At 41.5% G+C, this 22560-nt stretch overlaps 1 protein-coding gene across 4 annotated transcripts in view; it reads right to left on the bottom strand.

Annotated features, from left to right (window-relative positions):
- VIPR2 (vasoactive intestinal peptide receptor 2) overlaps window positions 1-22560 on the bottom strand; it is a 142507-nt gene that overhangs the window by 45211 nt on the left and 74736 nt on the right. For all 4 annotated transcript variants that reach the window (XR_012902111.1, XM_075922730.1, XM_075922731.1 and 1 more), the window contains exons 6-12: window positions 21649-21790; window positions 19496-19646; window positions 18047-18107; window positions 16701-16770; window positions 9929-10020; window positions 1115-1244; window positions 984-1025 (exon numbers count right to left, since the gene is read on the bottom strand). Coding sequence is in view for 3 of the 4 variants with exons in the window: in XM_075922730.1 (XP_075778845.1) it covers window positions 984-1025; window positions 1115-1244; window positions 9929-10020; window positions 16701-16770; window positions 18047-18107; window positions 19496-19646; window positions 21649-21790 (688 nt within the window). In the remaining variant the exon portion in view is untranslated. The remainder of the gene's footprint in view (window positions 1-983; window positions 1026-1114; window positions 1245-9928; window positions 10021-16700; window positions 16771-18046; window positions 18108-19495; window positions 19647-21648; window positions 21791-22560) is intronic.

Here is a 22560-nt window from a genome sequence, read left to right as displayed (position 1 = left end):
AGTTGTGGGTGCTCTGCTAATCAGCTGGGCGTCATTTGAATCACTCCTGAATGGCCACAGATGCATGCAGCTTACACACAACACTCCAGAATTTAAAGTGTATGGCTTGTCTGAAGGATAAGGACAGGACAATCAAAAAGGATTTGTAAAAATGGTGGATAGCTATTTATGATAAGTTTTTAGAGATGAGAGTAAGCTGAGGCATAAATAATTCAGGAACAAGCCCAAGATAATGCAGCACATCAACGTCAGGGCCAGGAAGACTCAGGAGAGTTGGCTCCTAGTTCTGTGCTCTAGTAAATGTACACACTCCCTCTGTGATACTATTTAAAGTGTGGTTGTATACTGAAAACTGACTGTGCAAAAATGGCATCTTCTTACTCGGGGGATAAGACCTTGAGTCAATTGATCCTCACATGAAAGTAGGTGACAGCACTGGGAAGGAGGCTTGACATGATGCTCCCATTTAGGGACCTATGCACATTGTCAGATTTTTGGAAGAGCGCAGGCTCAAATTTTCAGAATTGAGAACAATGTAAATCATCACCCCTGCCATGGCACTGTATGAACAATGGGAGTTCTCAAGTGCTGGGGAGTCTTGAAAACCTGGCTCCAAATATGCGGGCTGAAATGAAACCCTAGACCTTCTCAGTCCAATAAAAAACCCCTCTTCCCTTGACTGTAATAGGGCCAGGACTTCACCTTTGGGATATTTTTATATTGATAAACTGTAAGGGTAATATTTAACAACATCTCCTGGTATTAGGATGATAGAGGAACCAGAGTTTAACTCCCTCCCAAAACAATTATGCCTTAGTATGTTTTTTTTTATCCCTCTGACATCGAAATCACCATATTCTGTAATAACAACACACTGACACCTTTTATGATTTATATACTAGAATATTAAGTCTGCTATTACACTTATTGCTAGTTTATTGAAAACGCTATTCAATATCACTGGAGAGAAAAGGGAAACTTACTTCACTGTTCAAAAAGCAGTACAGGACTGCAACAACCAGCCCCTGTAAACAGACAATGTGTTATGTTAGTACACAGCTCTGAGCTAAATCAGTAAATAAATAAATAAAAATTGTAAAGTTTTAGAATTTACCTGAAAAGATCCCAAACATAACTCAAAATATATCTGATAGTCACTGTGAGCGTTTTCAGGAAATAAACCGAACACTATGTAGTGAACTCCAAATAATGGAATAAGCAGCAGTGTTGATTTTGCAAGTCTCCTAAGTAAACAGAGCAGAAGCATTGGAGCTTAATGGAGTATCCCAGTAAAGTCTTGTTTCATTAACATACATATTTAGTGCACTTTAATTTTTTTAGATAAACTCCATAACCCCTCAGGCAGTATGATCTATAAATTAATATTCTTCCTAAGGGCCAATCATACTACTGAAAACTATATTTTCTCTTATATGTCGTATAGTCAGTCCCATACGGGCCTTATAGTCACTGAGTGAGATGCCATGCTATGGTTCCAAGAGCTGCGGTGGCTTTCAGCTTCCTTTGCACCCAACTGATTTTGGGGCAGTTCCAGGGGCTAGATAAGACACCAGCATTACTCAGACAGTCATGGGGGCTATCTAAATTACAGAAGATTCCTTGGGCTATCCTACGGACTGCACCAAGCTTGGAATCTCCACAGCATGGCATGCTGTTGTCCCATCTGTGACACACCCCTCTTGCCCACAGTGTGCCCCTATGGCCAGGTCTGTCCATTGAGGTGCAGGGTTTGGGAGGGAGTATAAGTACAAGAGAGGATTCTGGCTAGGGGAGGGATGTAGGAGGGAGTTGGGGTGCAGGAGGGGGTGGGGTGACTGAGATAGACTCTGGCAGGGAGGTGCTTATCTAAGCAGCTCCTGGCCAGCAGCCCAGCATGACTCTCAGGTAGGCTTCCCTGTCTGCCAGTAACTCCAGACCATTCAAAGCAGCTGACTATTCCGTGTGGAGGGGAAGGGTCCTTGGACAACAGCCATATGGCTGCCTTCTACAAAGCCTTCATCCAGGTGATTCTCACCCAGTTGGCTATGAGGCATTTAGTGTGATTTATGCTGCTCTGACCTTTTTAAAATAGTCTGAAGTGTCAAGCACAGTTGAGGATCTGACCCAAACACTGGGACAGCGGAGAGCAAGATAAGGTACACAGGCCGAATCTAGCCAGCCAAGCCTTTTCACCTGGCTCACGGCCTCCCCCTCTGGCTCAGAGCAGCTCCACGCTGTTCAAAGTAGCTGGCTATGCCCTGTGGCTTTCTGCACTGTACACGGCAGAGGAGGGGAGGTTTTGCACTCTGCCCGCACACCCAGCATAATTTCTCAGCTCCCACTGGCCAGAAAACATCCAATGAGAGCTGAGAAACTGTGTTAGGGCAGGGGCAGTGCATGAAGCACCCTCTCCTCACAGCATGGAGGGCCACACGGAATAGTCAGCTGCTTTGAATGGTCTGGAGTTACTGGCAGACAGGGAAGCCTACCTGAGAGTCATGCTGGGCTGCTGGCCAGGAGCTGCTTAGATAAGCACCTCCCTGCCAGAGTCTATCTCAGTCACCCCACCCCCTCCTGCACCCCAACTCCCTCCTACATCCCTCCCCTAGCCAGAATCCTCTCTTGTACTTATACTCCCTCCCAAACCCTGCACCTCAATCCCCTGCCCCAGATCACAATCCCCTCCTTCACCCAAACTCCGTCTCAGACCCCACACCCTTTCCTGCATCAGAGCCCCCAATCCTGAGCTCTTTTCTGCACCCAAACTCCGTCCTAGACCCCACACTGCCTCCATAAAAAAGTGAAAAAACTTGGGAGAAAATGATTTCTCCCCCCACCAAAATTTATTGCCTACCCCTGCACTAGGCAATATTGAAGAGTAATACTGACATCTTCATTTTCTGTATATAGAATACACTTAAAATGCATTTAAATACATTTAAAATGCATAATGTGTTAGTGCCTAGGGAATATGATTCCAGAGAAATCCTTCGATCAAGGTATTTCATGAGCAATTCTACACTGATCTGAGTCCTAGAACCTCATATTTATATTGATGGTATGAAGCATTTGCCCTTTATTAATTAAAATTCCATCAGTTATATAACAGCAATTATTGAAGTACAAAAGAAAATTATATAAGATAAAACTTCAATTTGTTAAGTGGCATAATTTTGTCAAATTGACACTGAGCCCTTGAAAAGATGGGAAGCCAATTATTCTTTAGCTGTCATTCACTTTATTTTACTATTATAAACTTTTCAGTTTGGCATATTTATGGATGCCTGATCTCAGACAAAATGCAAAAAGTTAACATGGAGAGTCAAGTGAGTCATCACTGTTTTGACCATAATGAGATTCAGCAATGAAACAGGCTGTCTTGAGGCAAGCATCTTAAACTCAAATTGTCTATTTAACAGACTAGGCAACTGAAGAACCTTCTATTTGAATGTTTTTGTGACAGTCCTTGAAGTCTTCCACGGATCATGCTCAAAATATCTCAGCAACTGCCTTTCTTTATGTGACAGTGGCCTTCGAGACAGCAAAGCTTCTCAGAAAATACAGTCTATCTGGACCTGAAGATGAAACCAATGACAGTAGAAGACATGGCTTCCTCAGCAAGATATCCTAAGCTTTGAAATTCATAACTGGATGGGAGGAGAATGACCACAAATCTGACTGCTTCCAGAGCAAAGTGAAAAACGAATGTCTTCATTGTGGCTTTCTTACCACCAAAATCAAACCAGGAGGAAAGTAGATTAAAGAGAGAAGAGGGAAAGGGGGCAGGCAAGAGGAAAATCAGAGGAGTGAAGAGAAAAGTGGGAAGGGCAAAACAAAAAGAAAAATAAAACAAAAATAATTAATCAAAACAGAAAAAAACCTACATCAACATCTGTCTTTCTTTGACTTGTGGGAGAGTTGGAAAGGAAAATTTCTCATCAGCTCTTTGTGTCTTTGTTCTTATTTAAAACCACAGCTTAATACAAAAATGATAAGCTGGGTCACATCCAACAGTCATGGCTTGGTCAGGAACAGTCTAGCTTGTTTTCTAGTCTTACTTTTTAAATGTCCCGTTTCCTTTATTTAGAAGTTAGTGGTCCACATTTTTGCAATTATATCTGAATTTAGATTAAAATTTCTAATACATACTAACAATATCTTTCATTATTTATGGTCATATAGCTTGTATTAGCCCAGCACCCATAATCGTGAAGACTTCCTTCCCTAAAAATAGTATGAGTGCTATGAAAAATTATCTCTGTTTTCTGTGGTGAGTATTAAATTAACCTCAGGCTAGAAAGCATGCACATGACCCTACACCCTCCTGAAGACCAACATTAAGGGATTTTAGTAGTGTAGGACTTGATAGGGCCATTTTCAATAGGATGAATTTCATCAGGAGGCATGCTTCTGCTGTTGTAGAGGAAGATTAACTGTTTCAAAATGCCTAAATGCTGTAAAAACTGAAGTCCCCATTTTCAAAAGCGACAGAGGTACTTAGGCTTAGATCCCCAAAAGTATTGCGACTCTTAACTCCCACTAATTTCAATGGAAATTAAGTCACCTAGGTGTCTCGACTTGAGACTCAACTTGGGTTCATTGTCTCTGACTTGAGACTTGCTAATTTTGTTAAATTGACTTGATGAAAAAATTGTCCGAAAATGCCGATATTGATGGCTTATAGAAAAGTGACTTGACATTTTTAAAATTAAGACTCGAGACTCGACTTGAGACTTGAACTGTAGTGACTTGAGACTTGACAATAACAATTTGAAGACAACACTGCCTTTGAGGGTCTGGTCTGTAGGGGTATGTCTACACTACCACCTTAGTTCGAAGTAGGGTGGTAGTGTAGACATACCCTTCGAGACCAAATCTCATGGAGTTTTCAGTATCATGTAGGTACTTTTGAAAATGTAACACAATATCTGCTTTTCTTGCCACAGGCTGGTGTGATCCTTTCTAGAGGGCATAAAGGATATGCCGTGGTGCAATGCTCACTTATGTTGGTGAACAGGCCAACTGAAATCAGTGCAGCTAATGATATTACCAGTTGCAATTGCTTACCAGTCTGAAAGATTCCTAATTTAACAAAGCAAACCTCCCAATATCCACACCAAAAATGTCAGTTCACTGAAGTTCAAAGCCTCCGTGATGATCCTGACTTTTGCAAACCACACAAGTTACTGAATTTCAGACCATTTACACCAGCTCTGAGCACTGTGATTTCATGCTCCACTTTCATTGTTCCTTAAGTTTCACATTAGCATTTTTGCTTTAATAATTTTTGACTGATTGTGGGCTAACTCTATATGACACTGACATTTTAATGGAGGAAACAGTCATGCAAAAATAGCCTCATGCCCCTCTGCAATTTAGAAATTACATTTGCATGTACATAAGTGAAGCTTCTGGACCTTTAACTTGCTCTGCAGAAGCAATACTTTCCAGTGAGCATAATCTGCCTTTTTCAGGAGTGTCTACTAAACAGGGCAACTGATGGGAGTAAGGGGGCAAAGAGGGCAATTGCCTTGGAACTCAGTGAACTTAAGGGAGCACAGGGCTGGCACTGTTGCCACCACTGCAGGGGTTGCAGCAGTGGTAGCTCTGCCTGTTACAGCAGCTGTTATAGCGGCAGCTGTAGGGAGCCCCAGGGTTCCCTGCTGCTTTTAAATGCCTGGTGGTTCTCAACTAGGTAGCGAGTGGAAGGGGAGCAGGCACTGGTGTTGGGGGCTCTAAGGGCTAAGCTGAGGTGGGACTGGACTTCAGCACCAAGGAGAGTGGAGCGAGCTTGGTTTGGGTATTTCTATAGGTTACACATGGTTATGGGTGTGTACAGATGAGAGGGGAACACGCTCTGCTGCTGGATCTCTGTGGGTGCAGTGGGGCTAGATGGGGATGGGATGGGTGCAGCCCATGCTCTGAGAGTCTTTCTGACTGAGAATGAAAATTGTGTGTATGGCAGAGAACTGAAACAAACAGTACCTTCCTCTCCAATTGGGGTATGTCTAGACTGCATCCCTCTGTCGACAGAGGGATGCAGATTAGGCAGGTTGACATTACAAATGAGTCAGGGATTTAAATATCCCACGCTTAATTTGCATAAACATGGCCACCACGTTTTGCTGACTCAGCACTTTGTCAGCAAAAAGTGACTGTCTAGAGGGGTATCTGTCGAGAAAGAAAGCCTTTTTCGACAGATCCTGTAAACCTCCTTGCATGAGACATAAGGAATCTGTCAAAAAAGGCTTTCTTTCTCGACAGATCCCCCTCTAGACTGCTGCTTTTTGCTGACAAAGTGCTGAGTTGGCAAAACGTGGCGTCCATTTTTATGCAAATTAGGCATGGGATATTTAAATACTTGCCGCATTTGCAATGTTGACCTGCCTAATCTGCATCCTTCTGCCAACAGAGGGATGCAGTCTAGACATACCCCAAGTGCAAACAGATCAACATTACACCTAATGGACTGAAAGTGAAAAATACTTAATTAGCTTCATTAACACTGACCCTACAATTGACAGGTAACTTCTTTTGCTGTTATATATACCCCAAATTCTGAAATTTCCACTCGAACTCATCTGATGAAGTGGGTTTTACTCATGAAAGCTCATGACCTAATAAATGTGTTAGAGTGCATCTATACTGCACCCATAACTCCAAATAAGCTACTCAATTTGAGCTACAAAACAATGTGAGCGTCTGGACAGCCATTCTGTTATTTCGATATAACAGATGGCTTATTCAGAAATCTGTAAACCTCATTCCACAAGGAATAACGCCTATTCCAAAATAACTATTTCAAAATAAGGCGTGTGTAGATGCTCCACTGCTGCTATTTTGAAATAGTTCCTTACTAAGGCCATTCTAAGTTATTCCTCCCCAGTGCCTCCTGGGGTTCTAAATAGAGATAGCTTGTTTACATTAGGGAATCCTGCCTCAGGCTAATTTTGAGGCTTCCCTGCAGTGTAGAATTGCTATTTCGAAATAAGCTATTTTGGAATAACTATTCTGGAATAGCTTATTTCAAAATAAGAGTGCAGTGTAGACGTACCCTTACAGACTAACATGGCTACCCCTCTGAGACTTTTTGACATAATACCATCACCCAGAGTCCCTCACTGAATCTCTTAGCTCACAGGCCCTGGTAGGCTTGGAGGACAGATCAGGTCCACCGACAGAGGGGGCAAAAGGGACAATTGCCCAGGGGCTTAGGTGCTTTACATGGGCCCTGGGTCCCCTGGCCAGTGGCAGTAGCAGTGGCTAGCAGACCCGGGACCTTTTACATTGCCTGAGCAGGCTGCAGTGCTCCTAGAAATATGTTCCAGGGGCCCAGTGCCCACTGTGGCATGCAGAGTGGCTCTGTTGCACAGGTGGTGCACCCCACTGGAGGGACACTGGGTGGCCAGAGGGCGAGTCAGGGCAGTGGAAGGCAGAGCCAGGGGGAGGAGCCACACCAATGGCGGCAGCAATCACTGCAGCTTTGTAACCATGTGAGTGAGCGAGGAGGGGAAAGCTGGGCTGGGAATGGAAGAGAAGGAGGCGAGCTCTGGGGATAGAGGCAGGCTTAGGACTGTGGGGAGCAAGGGCTGACGGGGGTGGAGGAACCAGGCTGGTGATGGCAGGGAGGTGCTGGGCTAGGAAGGGAAAAGAGCAGAAGGATGGGGGCAGAAGTAGGCAGCCACACCTGGGAGAAAGGAGCTGAGGGGTGGTGACTGCTGGTGGACAGAGCTGGCTGGAGGTGTTGGGGGCAAAGGGGAAGGAGCTGAGCTGGGCACAGGACTGCTAGGGGTTCAGCTGAGCTGGGAGGCAGAGGGGGAAGGTGCTGCGTTGGACACAGAACTCTTGTGGGGGCAGAGAGTGGAAGGAGCCCAGGACCGCTGGGGGCAGAGCTGTGCAGGGTTGGCTAGGGGGGCAGAGAGAGGAAGAAGGGTGGGAGGAGTACCTAAAGGCATGTCAAGGATTGAGGCTGCAACCAGTTAGGGGTCCTCTGATTTAGGGGTGGCACTAAGGATTTCTCCAGGTGGGGTGGGGGGCTTGTGACCCCATCTGAGGGAAGAAGACGGGGAAGGGGTATTTATTGTGTTTTCCTGGGCCCCAGAATTCCTGTCAGCAGGCCTGCTACCAAACATCAAACATCATCCAAACCAAAGTTAATAACCAGGCAGTGAAAAAACAAATCTGCTGCTATTAAGCAACCTACATTATAAGACACTAAGCTGCCCTATGGAGGATGCTTGGAGAAAAACAGAGGACATGGGACTGAACATAAGTATATAAACGAAGGTGAGGAGAACAAATAGCTCTTGCAACAAGAGCTGACTAGAGCAGATTTCTCACCCACAGTTTGGCCAGTTTTCAGAATGATACGCAAGAGACCCCAAATCTCAGCGAGGGTGCTCCGTGGATTGAGCTGGCCAGGTCCCCTTCACAGAAAGCTCAAGTATCCTCAGACCCACCTGCTGTAGTCTACTGCTGGATTTCTTTGTCTTGTGACATCACAATCCGGAACCTCAGAATTACCTCATTCACTATATTACTTTTGAGAGACCTGTCACGTCCTATTGAAATCAGCACAGAGCTAGTAAAATCAAGTTTGAGGCTTAAATTGAAAGACTGATATAGAGTGCCCATAAACTAAAGCCACATTCAAACAAAATCAACTTAAAAATGTACACTTGGTATGATCCTAAGAGGTTTGTTGAAAATTTTTGTAAAATATGGCTAGATTCTTAAGTGACTTGTGAAAACTGCAGGAGGATTCCATAATCCGCATTGGTCTCCATTGTTTTTAAAAGCATTGTGATGTAATGATAAGGTGTCAAATGTCACAGTGGTCTTATTGGGCATTTTTCATTTTGATACTGTCAAAAAGTTTCTATCACTTTAAAAAAAATATGTACTGCCACATAGGGATGTAAAAAGTACAGTTGATTAACCGATCAGCAAAAGCTTATAAGTTAAATGCTATAGACTACACACACTTCCCTCTACCCGCCTCTTGCCAGTAAATTTTTTAGCAGGCTGGCCAGCAGCCCGGCTCAGTCCTGGCTCATGCTGGTTCCGGGAGCTCAGACCGCTCCATAGACAGGGGTTGCTGCCTCTTTATCAGAGGACAGGCGGATGGTCCGTAAGGGGAGCTGGTTTTTAAACTCACTCCCCTCACAGACCAACTCCCGCCTGGCACCTCATGCTGCTGCCTCTGATACAGAGGCAGCAGTGTGGAGTGGCGAGGACTCCTTGGGAGTGAGGCCAGAGTGCTTTGGCTGCCAACCCCACCCCTAGGGACTACAGACTAGTTGAGTAACCAATAAGAATTCGTGAGGTTACTTGACTATTCAGTTAACCGATATTTAATATGCCTACCACAGTTTGTTTTGGTGAAGTGCACAGGTAATTAACAAGGAGACCTACTATGTGTGACTAGATGGCATGGTGTTTTCAGTGCTCAAATGACACTTGGGCATCAACATGTCATTGTTTGCTCTCAGATGCTAATCAGACTATGGGAACTATGCTTTTTTGGGCATGGTCTGTCTTTTTATTATGTGTACAGAGTAAAGCACAATGAGGCCCAGCTTCAGTATTGGGGCCTATAGGAACTACTATAATACATTATACTTAATAGTAGTAGTAATACTAATCAGTAATAACCTTGTTAAATACCTCTGTTCAGCAAAACATTTAAACAAATGTTTAACATTCAGCGTGTGCCTAAGTCTCATAACATTGTTGATTTCAATGTGTTTATGTGTTTTGCTTAATCAGGATCCTATCCTCAGCTATCCACCTATTTAAAAATGTGTACCACTGTTTCAAACACAGCATCACAACTTTGGATGGTTGCTGGTAGTCTGCTCCAGCAGAGGAAATCTTTAAATAGATTACTTTGATACATTGTATGAAGTCTCTAAAACACATTACTCACTTGTACTGTGACTGATCATTGCCGCCAACATCCGGCGATCTTAACTTTTGCAGTAAAATTCTTATAATACTAATGAACAGTAGAAAATTCACCTGAAAAAGAAAAGACATGTATAAAGGTATGTCTACACTAGCCCCCTAGATCGATCTAGGGAGGCTAATGAGGGCAACCGGAATTGCAAATCAAGCCCGGGATTTAAATATCTCGCGCTTGATTTGCATGTTCTTGGTCGGTCGCCATTTTAGAAATTGACTAGCCTGAAGTAACTGGCCGCGTCTACACGCGGCAGTGAAACGGGATTCCAGAACAAAGCCCCTAAATCGAATTAGCTGGTAAGCCTCATTCCATGAGAAATACCACCTAATTCAAGTTAGGGCTCTATTCCGGAATCCCGTTTCACTGCTGCGTGTAGACGCGGGCAGTTACTTTGGGTTAGTCAATTTCTAAAATGGCAACCGGCTGGGAACATGCAAATCAAGCGTGGGATATTTAAATCCAGGGCTTGATTTGCAATTCCAGTTGCCCTCATTAGCCTCCCTAGATCGATCTAGGTGGCTAGTGTAGACATACCCTAAGTGACTCAAGCGGCTCACTTTATTATGCAGTCTTCTGGTAACAGGTAAACAAACCAAACTAGTCAGTTTGTTAGTGAGCCTTGCGTGCTTGCTGCCAGAACATGTTAATTATACCCCCTCAGATCTACTGCCTCTTGCCTGCCTTACTGACAGTTTGTCACATCCAAAACACCTCTGCATGACTGTAAATGCCACTGCAGAATCATCCTCCGTCATATTTAAAAGCTGACAAAATCCCTTTTCACCAGCAACCCCATTAAAGGGAACATTCTCAAGCATGATGGGGCTTTGGTTAAGTCTCAGTAAAGCCTAATGTTACATGAAACCCTTTGGTGCATTTACCCCTGGTGGCTGAAGGGATAATGCACACTCTTGTTTTACACGCTTTCCTACTTTTGGCCCGCACGTCTAGAGTCAGGGACAGGAAGGTTTTGTAGAGGGGACGTATTCATAAATCAGTGATAGAAAGGGTCTTCTTTCCATATCTCTATATTATGGTACCGATATGCCCTTCCATTATCGTAGTAATTGAGCACCTCACAATCTTTAATGTATTTGTCCTCACAACTCTCCTCTGTGAGGGAGGGAAGTGCTATAATCTACATTTTACAGATGGGGAACAGAAGTAATTGGATAAAAGGAAGTATAATCTGACTCATAGAAAGCTTGAACTCAGGTCTGGAAATCAGAAATTGCTGCATCTGAATCCCAGCGCTCATAATGTATTTTGCTTTAGTCTTTGGCAAGACCTCAAACTCTCCACCTCAGTTCCCAATCTATAGAACACATGTCTTAGTGCCAGGCATGTAAGATGGTGCTTGATTGCATAACATGGTCTATTAAATGCTTTGAACATGAACAGTGACACAGAAATGGTAGGTATGGTAAAACATTCTACAACCATAAAACCTTCTCCATAGTGCTTAACGGCAGTAGTGAGCTAACTCGGATCAGGGATGCCGGAGCATCAAATGCAGTAGGAAAACATTCTGGTATTGAGCCAGAGTCAAAATCTTATTTTCTGTATTTAAAAAACAAACAAAATAGTCAGCAGAATCAAGCTGTGCACATGGCTAAACAGAATCTGCTTCTTGGTGTGGGTGTAACCCTTGTCTTTCCTCTTCCCCTAGCTATTCAGTCTAACATTTTGATTGTAAGCGCTTTGGGGTATCATGACTTTTGGTGTCTTCTGTGACATGTCCAATATAACTTTTAAGTGTAAATAAATAATAAACTACTATAATAATTGCATGTCATTCAGTTCATGTTATTTCCTGTTGAAGTCCTGTTAGGGCTAAAGAAGTTATGGTGGAGGCAAGTGATGGGACTCTAGAATCCTAATTATATAAAAAAAAGTTAGGAGAATTAGGTCTAAATTTTGTGTAAAAGAGAAAATTAGAAGGAGTCTCACTGAAGTAAAAGAATCAAAGAAAGAGGATCAATATGCAGCCTGTCCATATGCAGCATTCCCAGAGAAGCTGCAGCTAGTTCTGCAAAATTGGGCCTTTTCATTATTGCCTTTGTGTAATGCAACACAGTACAAAGGTCAGGAGAAACCAATTTTCTCAGTATGGACGTTAAAGGCAATATGGTCTAATGGTTAGGACTCTAGTGATAGAGGGGTTCTTCTCCTGGCTTTGCCACTGTCCTCTTGGGTGACCGAACACGAGTCACTTCATCTCTGATTCCCCTCTCCTTTTGCCTGTGTAAGATGGTTGGGGCAGGGACTGTTTCTTGCTGTGCTTTTGTACAGTGCCTATCAAATTGGGGCTCTGCTGACAATAGGGGTCCTAATTTCTCATATAATACAAACAATTATCAACCATAAAAGATTAGAAACTGTGGTCCTTTTAAGAAGTTCAATAAGAAATTGTTTTTCTGTGCCATTCACTGGGCATATTTTGGAGCATTATATTCAGGTGAGCCATATATTCAAGTATTTGTATCTGGGTTTCTTTTGAGGCTAGTCAATTTTTCTATTTGTCTTTAGTGATATTTTGTGAGCATTGTGTATGGCTAACATTAAACAAGTATCTGTCTATGTATGATATGAATATCACTTCAAGATATGGACCTGCTGAAGCGCTAACCCCAGCCAAAAGAGATTAGCAGTTAGATATCAAGATGCCAAGTATGCTAAAAATACTTTAGATAGTATATGAGATTATAATTCAAATGATCACTTAGGACAGTTGTGAAAGACCCCAATTTATCCAACTTAAACTTAATATATATATATATTCAGTTTAGGGCCACATATAATTTCACTATGTTTAGAGAACAAGAAGAAAATGACAATTTGTGTTCACATTTTAGGAGATTTTGTCTTTAGCATTGTAGATTTAATTCCGTAATATTCTGTGGGGTAGAATTTCTTTATACAGACAGCAGACAATATACAGTGTTGAATGAACTGCTAAAGGCAGCAAAATAAGCCAATAATATTAATTCAGGGAAGTGTCAGGGATGGGATGCAGCAGCAGAGGTTAAATGATAAAAGTAGTGAAGTAAGAAGGTACTGAATGATCTGAGCCTGAAACTGACAGTAACTTTCGAACCAATTACATCTAGACTGGCATGATTTTCCAGAAATGCTTTTAACGGAAAAGTTTTCCATTAAAAGCATTTTCGGAACAGAGCGTCTAGATTGGCTCGGACGCTTTTCCGCAAAAGCACTTTTTGCGGAAAAGTGTCCATGCCAATCTAGACGCGCATTTCCGGAAAAAAGCTCCGATCGCCATTTTCGTGATTGGTGCTTTTTTCCGGAAAACAAATCTGAGCTGTCTACACTGGCCCTTTTGCCCAGACAGGAGCAGCATAGTATTTCCACAAGAAGCACTGACAATCTTACATGAGATCGTCAGTGCTTTTGCGGAAATTCAAGCGGCCAGTGTAGACAGCTGGCAAGTTTTTCCGGAAAAGTGGCTGATTTTCTGGAAAAACTGGCCAGTCTAGACACAGCCTGTGAGTACATGTATCACTTAAAATCTCTTTTTGTTACCTCCTTCTTGTTATATAGTTCTTTGCAGAAGTTTTAATGTGTCACAACTAGAGGGGCACAACTCACTTTTTTTGAGGGGATACATGACTGCATCTGTTTTCTGAAAGTCTGTTAATTCAGATTTGTGTCCAACTGAAAAGACACACAAATGAGAGCCGCCTGTATGGGAGAGGGGAAGGAACAGGATTGCCATGGCAGCTTTTGCCAAGTGGAGGCCATGGGTGGTATGCCAAATGAACTGTTTGGTATAGTACATCTCCAATTAAATAAATCAGAGAGGCTTTGAAATGTGCAAAGCATGACACATGGAAGGCAGCCAAGGAACATTTCTCAGGCCAAAAATGTTCAGAGGAAAGACCATGCCTCAGACATGCTGAAATAACTGTGAGGACTGACCCTGAAGAATTCACTTTGAGAATGCTGTTTTAGAGCGGTCAACAGCTGATTAAATATAATCCCTACAACATAACTGGAGGTAACATAGAAACTAATGGAAAAAAAGAGAATACTGAGTGGAGGTTGATTGTTGATTTGATTTGTTATACCTACTAGATAAATCCTTGTTCCAATCTCTTCGCTTGCTTTTCCTTCCAAAACAAATTCATACTCTTACTCTCACATTCAGACCTCCACACAACTCTCGTTTTGCCTCTATCTCTGTTTCCACTTCATTAGCTCCATCACTCCTTCTTGCTCCTTTTGAGCTTCAGCATCTCTCACACTTTGGGCTTACTTTCATGCTATTCCAGAACAGCCTCCCTTTTCAAACATTCCAAGTGTCTTCCTTTTGCTCCATGAAAACCTTCCTCAAAAATAACTTCTTTCACAGCCTTTCCTACCTTAATCTCCTCACTGACAACTTGTCCATAATGTCTCCCTTCTAATGGTTGTCTCATGTATCACATTTATTTGAGGCGGACTGTACACCCTTTCAGGCAGCAGGACTTTGGTTTCTTATACAGTATGTTTTGCAAAGCTCCAGGGCCAAAATTTTCAAACTTGTTTGTCAGAAGTTACATTTAGACGTCTAAATAAAAGGTCTTTAACAGGTGCTGGACACAGGCACCACCTTTAGATTTCAATGGGAATTGTGAATACTCCAGCCATTTCTTCTGGGTGCTTCACATCAGGCCCCTGAGTTTGACAATTGGGGTATGTGCATACTTGCAGTGTTGCCTAACCAATAATAAATGGCCAGATTTTAACCTATCCCTTTACATCTGCATAAGGGTTATCGGTGTATACAGTCACACCACAGTTACCTGGATTAATAATCCTGGCACAGGGAGCAGAGCAGGCTGCACAGATGGGTGCGGTGGAGAGTAGATAGAGTCTTGATCTGCCCCCAAAGAGCTGAACAAGTTGCATCATGTGGGTACAACAACTTACTTGGAGAAGGAGGGGGTGAAACAGGAAAGGATTTGTAATTCCAACAGCTACTCAAAGTTCTTCCTACACTGGCACAGGTAGGCTCTGCCTCTTATCGGATGCTAGATGCAAAGACCCAATCTAGAGACTAAAGTAACTATTGCACCTTAAGTCATCTGTTGCTCTGGGGGATTGAATGTCCACTCCCACTTCTTTTGGGAGTGCAGCTCAGCTCTCTACAAGGGCCCAAATCCACTGTGAACTGCTCTTTCCCAAATCAATACCACAGATACAAAACTGTGATTCAGAATTTAACAGCAGGGGAGGAGGGGGAATCATTTAATCAGACAGAAGTGTGATTTTATTTACTGCTTAAGTAGCAAAAGCATGTGGCTCTGTCTTGTTGTTCTCACCCATTAAAGCACGCTGCTCATGAGAGAAAACAGATCTTGAAAAAGACAGCCAATCCCGAACGTGTGCATGCTCTAAGGCCTAAGCCAATACAGGAAAATGAGCGGGATGGTTTGTACCTCAGTCTAACTCTAGAATCAAATGAAGATCTGGTCAGTTTGGAATTCATTGGAGTTTAGATAATCATTCTTGCCTCCAACTTCCAGGCTTCTTAGTTTTTACGGGAAACCTGGTAGCAAACCAACAATTCTGTCAATATGCACTAGGGTAACTGCTGTCGTCAGACATTTCGAGTTCTAAAACTTTTCAAGGGTCAGCTTGAAGAATTATTTTCGGGGACACTAGTGACTCATGAAAGCTCACCTGCATGTAAAGTAGTTGTTTAAATCAAAAGTGCTTTGTATAAGCTTTAATTTTGCACTTTTGAAATATTTTGTATGATTTATTTTGCTTTATCATTCAGCGTGTCCTCCTTACTTCTCCAACTCCTCTTGTTCTTTTTGTTTCCCTCCATGCTGAACGTCTGCTGAGTGAGTGTCCATCTCATTATGTAGCAAAACATTCATGTTGGTAAATCTTAATTACATTTGCCATCTTTTTGCCTTGTCTTGTTTAAATACTATAGAACACACTCTGATGAAGTTGGAATAAGGTGTTTTGGATGGATACATAGGTCATTCAGTGAGTAGACTGTCTAGTTAGGCTTTGATACAGCATCTCACTTAGGCATGCACTTCAAGTTAAGCACACTCTTAAGTGTTTTGCTGAATTTGGTCCTTAATGAACACGAATTCAGAAGCCACAAAATATCACCAAATGAGATGCTGAAGGCTACAGCTAATTTATATAAAATGCATTAGTCTGCAGCTATGTTCGTATTTAGCACTGGAGGTAAAGCTATTGTTATGCACACTCATGGGCACGTCTTCTGCACAGAGAACGAGAATTTAATTACTCATGTTCAGTTAATAATCAAGAACTCTATTCAGCAGAATCCATGTTAAAATGTCCTTCTGTCTAAATGTTTTATGACTATTGTATGTCATTCGAGGCTACTAGTTAAGGAAAGATATACACAACTGACATTCTTTCCAGCTTTAATAATATTTATAAACAAAAGGAAATCTATAATCTCCATGAAAAGTTTAACTTAATGTTTTCTTCCCCCAAGGCTGGCACAAGTTTTACAAAAATAAAAACTAACAAACAAAAAACCATTCAAGAGGAGGGAGCTAAATTTTAAAGGCAATGAGTTTAGGCTTGGGCATCTGTTTAAAATCTCCCCTATAAAGTAATTTATTTACTTAGAATGGAGTTTTTGCCTATCTATAGCCAATTGTAAAGAATAATTGGTATATTCACTGCATAAGACTGCAAACCAATATATAATTCATATTGAAAAATGTAGTTTACTTACTATAATAGAAATTAAAATTGGTGATCGTATAACCCACCAAGGGGCGTTGTGATCATTTGTATCCCAGCAACTATAAAGAAAGTAAAAGGGAAAGTTATATTAATACTAATTTTATTTGGCAAGCAAGTTATGTGAAGACAAGGGTTTTGAATTTCTAAATCAAAACAAAAAAAGCCTGCTCTTGTGAATTGTGAGCAATTTAATTCAGCATAGTCCTGCTTTTATTTTTATGTTCATTGATTTTGAATGTCCACATTCAAATCAATTAAATGAGGGATGTTACAGAACAGTGTTAGAAGAAATACAGGCAGGTATCCCTGAGGGAATCTCAAGTTTAGTTTCATTCTTTATGTAATGACACTTTTCCAATAAGAGCTTAACTACAGTATCTGGGGCAGCAGAATGATCTGATGTGACAGATACTATTAAAATGATATAATTTACTGCAGCAGTATTTGGGTATAGATGAGTAGAACTGGTTTGGGAAATATTAATAAGAAGCCTGGAACATCATCTAAAAATGTGAACTTTAATTTGCTCACAATTCTCCATCCCAAGCCATTTTACCCTTCAATGAACATCGGACTTTACAGTCTGTCATTCTCAGTGCCCATAGCCCTTCCTGACTTCGGTGTGTACTCAGCACTTGTGAAGAAACAGACCTTAAAACTTGTGAGAGAATAGAAGCTGTAGGTGATAAGACTTATATAGGAGAAACATTTAATTGTTCGTAACTTTTTACGTGGTGATAATGATAGCAAGATACCAGCTAAAGAACGCATCACTTTCAGTTTATGTTTTTAGAGCTATTGCAAACAGATTGCTTGAGAGGTTAGAAATAACCTTTCATCTGTATCAACTATTGCAGGGGCCGCTGACATGAATTTTTAAGATCTCTAGAGCCTAATCCAGTGAGGCGCTGGACACCCACCACTACCAGGGATGCTAAAAAGAATTGAGAATGCTTAGCACTTTGCTAACTGGCACCATCACACTCTTAGTAGTACCCTCTGCTTCTCTAAAAGTCAATTTTTGGCCTTGGTTGCAGACAGCTCTCACTGAACTCAATAGGAACCACATAGGCACCACAGAGGGCAGAATTTGGCCATAAACTATTTCACCTCATCCCCATCAGGAGCTTTTAGATGGGAAGCATTTATAAAACTGCATGCAGAATAGCTTCTGAACACCTGTCACCTGACTGGGCCCTCCAAGATATTGCAGTCCTCTGCTATTTACCTCCCACAAAACAGCAAATTATCCCTGTGCAAACAGTGCAATCCCAGGGGAAGATCAGATGTAGTTCAAGTTTGAAGCATATTGTTTATGTCCTCCTAGCTACTTACCCAGTGTCCTCTAAAAAGATCCTTGTCACGGTCCACAAGATGATGAATACCATAGGAATTCCTAAGAAATTATAGTTTGTTATAGTGAATGATTATAAAAACCTATGAACTAAACCCCTTTACCACTCTTGTAACCATATACTACTAGAATATACAAGGTCTAGCATAGGGCCAAATGCAAGACATGGTGTAATAAAGTATAGCTGTAGCTGCAGCGTGGGGACTAACAGCAGGTTGCAAAGAATTCCTATCCACCTCCCAATGAAGACAAGCACAAGCTATTCTTACAGGTGAGTGCATTAATTTCTTACAGAACATACAAAGTGGGTATACCTCTCAGGCGCCTCTGCATAACCCTTGGAGATACAAATGAAAGGCACCCTGGGCCTTACTGAAGATAGATATTAGGAGTGAAATTTAAGGTGAAAATCATTTTATTAAAAAGCATTCACCTACACCAGTTCACTCCCACTCCCCAGCTATACTCAAGTATACTTTTATGATCAGTTTCCAATGGCTTTGCATCTACAAAACCTGTATCTTTGGCTCTCTGAGTATAAAAAGAATTAGTGAGTAAAAATGAAACTGAAAAATATGTATAATATGTTGGAAACTATATTGAAGATAAAGAATAAAGGACTGGCTGGAAGTGTCACTGTGTCTGAATTCACTGTTGGAGGGCTGAATTCCAATGCCATTTGACCTCACTGTGAAAATGAATGTAGTTCCCTCATTTATATTATGTCCATGCACATCACATGATCACAGAGGTTGGCATTCTTGGCAGTTAGTTCAAGAGATGCCCAGCAAAGATAGAGTTGTTTTTCAAGGCAAGTGTCTAAGATGAATTGGTAGCGATGTGAAGTATAGCTTCCATAGTGTCTTCCTGTACAATGAGGCATAAGGACGTGCTGCTAACCCTGCATTTTCACTGAAGGCACTCCTGACTTTTAAAGAATACAATGAACATGTAGGGCCTGATTTCCCACTGAGTCCGGGCGCCATTCAAACACAACAACTGGATATGTGAGAGGGAAAGTGAATAGTAGCTTTGTACTTTCCCTTATTAGGCTAATCTCAAGGCTGCCTTAACTTGCCCCAGATAATTTCCAGAGCACATTCAAGGTTTATGGGAATACTTGAGAAAACAAATGTTCTAGACCTAACCACTTTTCCTTGGCCATGTTCTTTATATACCCAATGTGCAGTGGCCTGTGAGGGAGGGGAATGGACCTTTTGAGCTATCTTTCCATCATTTTATGCCAAAACAATATATTGGTGGCTAGATTTGCAATGGTTAAACAGAATAAAAGGTCTGCTAGAGCCTTTAGAATCAGGCCCATGGACTGTAGCTAACAGGACATAATGTTACCTCTGTGGGAAACATTGAATCTGACAAATCCGTAGCTAAAAATAAAGAATAAAACATGTATATATTTAAGTACTTACCCCAGCCAATCAGAAGATACACTGTGAAGTGTCTGTTAGGAGAGAATATTACCACAAGGAGGATGTGGAGGTAAAGTCCTTCAACTAAGAGCCAGTAAAAGTTTGCCATAATACAATACTGGAAAAATACCAAACTAGCCTTGCAGCCAACCTGGAGTGTTACAAACAAACAAAAATCAAACTTCTTGCAAAGAAAATGCAGTAAAGTTTTGTAACAAACATTTCCCGACAGACCCTACTCTCTCTATAGTATGTTCCCTTCACTCTCGTTTATGTCACTAGCTCATGTACAATATTATTTTTCAATGGCCCCTTGAAATAAGGTGGCACAGTTAAAGTATAAAGAATGATCATACAAAGGAATTTAATTAGCGCTATGGCTTCCATACAACAGAATTATTCAGAAACATTAAAATCATCATGACATTAAAAAAGGAGACACCAAAGACCATTGATGAAGATAATAAACACATATAAACTTCAAAACTATTTTTCCTCCACTGTGAAATTCTCCAGTGTTTCCTAATTTGTTAAGTACATACCAGTATGCATCATTTTATTATGACCGCTGAAACATATAATTTGTGTGGTGTTCTTGAGCAGGTACCATTCTAAAAAATATTTAATAATACAAGGAAGCACATGGATTTCACACGGGTGAAAAACTTTTAAAAAATGTAAATTAAAATGTGATGATGCCTAGTGCTTTTTACAACTTGATTATAGCAAGGCATTTGGAGTCAGAGGGGATTATCTGAGTCAAATAATTTTTCTGTCCATTTATTTCTCTTTTGTCTTTCTTGAAGGTAAGCCTATAGGCGAGGCTGTTTCCAACCAATGAATAGATGCCACCAGCCTGCCAAATTATGTAAAAAAGTGATTCAGTTTTAGAACCTCTTCCAACCTTTTATAAGCTATTCGTTTTGAAAGAGCTGTGCCAAGAGCACAAATAGCCCTGTGGAATGCGTAAACATGATGTGAGAGTCAAACTCTCCAAACTGTTACATAACTATACCAGGGTTCAGCTAGTGTAAGAAGCAGCCGGTATTCCAATCAACATCAGAGCATCTCACTAACAATGCAACAGCAACTAGGAAATAGCACATGGATCTGGACCAGTTCAACAACAAGAATATCCAGAGTAACTGCAGGACAAAGACAGTAACAACTTGGGTGCAAACAGGCATGATCAGAGCCAAGTGCCTTAACTCCTTGAGATGTCAATCTAAGTGACCTGTGTAGAATGATTTTATGGTGCCAGTATTAAGTGTTCCTTCAAGGAGAGTGTTTTAGTTGATGGATTGTGTACATTCAGTTAAAGGGTCTCTTAGAAAGGCTTTGCGTAATGGACAAAGGCACATTCATCAATACAAAAATATTGCTTTGCATTTTTCTTCAGTTTTTCCTATACTCTACATTTAGCCATGAGGGAGGGAAAAACATTACAAATTAAAAATGTAATGTCTTCAGCAGTCTCTATGGATTTATTTTGCAGCAGTTCGGCCCCAAACTAAGGTGTCTGGGATACTTTCTATATATCAATGATATGTGATATACCATTTAACTTTTCAACCTTCTCAACCTCTGAGAGTTTGCAACCCTACCTACTTCGTTAATGCCTTATCCACTTTGCCAAATGGCTTGCCAGGCATGCAGATGATAGCCCTTCAACACCTCCAGTAGGTGTGGCGTGGTTGCTACCACTCTCATTCTCCCCTACATATTTCCAGTCAGTCTCTCATTGCTCTCCCTCCCTTACTGCCCTTCAACTCCAGATACCACTGCTGGAGCCTCCCAGAACATCTAGCCTTTCCCATTTGTCAGATGATGCATCTTCCACTTCTAACTCTCCCCTGACTTAGCCTACCTCCTAACTCTCAGATTGATCCGGGGTCATGGCTGATTCTGTTTTTCTGATAGCTGAAATTTGACTGTTGCCTACCTGAATAAGCGGAGCTTCATTAGCTCACCTCCCAGCTCTTCCAGTCCCTTCCTTCCCCTGCAGTTGCATTCTAGTTCATTTTACCATTATAGTTCTCCCATGGTGCCCTCCACTGACAACTGACCGTTCCCCAAAATTCTCCTGGGATGCAGAGGTGGAGAGGGTTAAAAGGCAAAAATATTACATAGTGTAGCCAAAAGAGCTTCATTACCCATGATGACTGGTCTTCTGTACAGTGAGCTGGGTTGGAATTGGAATAGAGAATATCATCCTTGACAAAAACAGAGATTGCTTTTAGAATGAAAGAAAGGAACAAGTTCAGATGGATGTAGTTCCGCGTGCAGTGAAGTTTTCTACATTAAAGAAGAGATTAAAAAAATAATTTTAGTTTTCAGGACAGAGAGGCTGTTGAACAGTCTTCTGATTAGTCGTAGGCTGCTTCTCAGTGAAACAAATCTGGAGTGAGCACCCGCTCTTTCTTTGTGTCTGCCCCCTTCCAGAGATTTTTTTTAAATGATGCCCAGTACATACAATTATGGCCCATCTTTGACTCCTTTTCAGTGTCACAGACTAAAAGGTGCTACTGCCATTTTCTCCACATCTGACCACAAAGTGTATCTAATAAAGGTGGATTTTCATTTTCTATTTTTGGCGTGCTCTGACCTTTTCATTCTAGATTACCAGTTTAAAGTCACACTCTTCTGGGAAAGTTTCTGAAACACCCCTCCCTAATATTTTCTTGTTGAGTTTTTCTGTCTTTAATTCTGGTATTTTGATTCATGGAATGTGCACATCAGGGGATGCAGGTGATGCATGAAGAATTTAGAAACAGTGTACGTATACCAATACAAATTGGACTGCACTTCCTTTCAGTCCATTAGGACTTAACAACTTTCTTCTTTAATCTACCTACTTTCTGAAAGTTTGGGAAACAGATGGGCTGTGTCTACACTGGCATCCCTTCCGGAAAAGGGATGCTAATGTAGCACTTTGGAGTAGGCAAATCCACGGGGGATTTCAGTATCCCCCGCGGCATTTGCATTAACATGGCTGCTGCTTTTTTCTGGCTTGGGGAAAAGCCGGAGAAAAGCGCCAGTCTAGACGTTATTCTCCGGAAAATAAA

Source organism: Pelodiscus sinensis, chromosome 2 (assembly GCF_049634645.1).
Source record: "Pelodiscus sinensis isolate JC-2024 chromosome 2, ASM4963464v1, whole genome shotgun sequence".
NCBI lineage: Eukaryota > Metazoa > Chordata > Testudines > Trionychidae > Pelodiscus > Pelodiscus sinensis.
The sequence above is the reverse complement of the archived record's forward strand: the minus strand, read 5'-3'. Positions and strand labels throughout refer to the sequence as shown.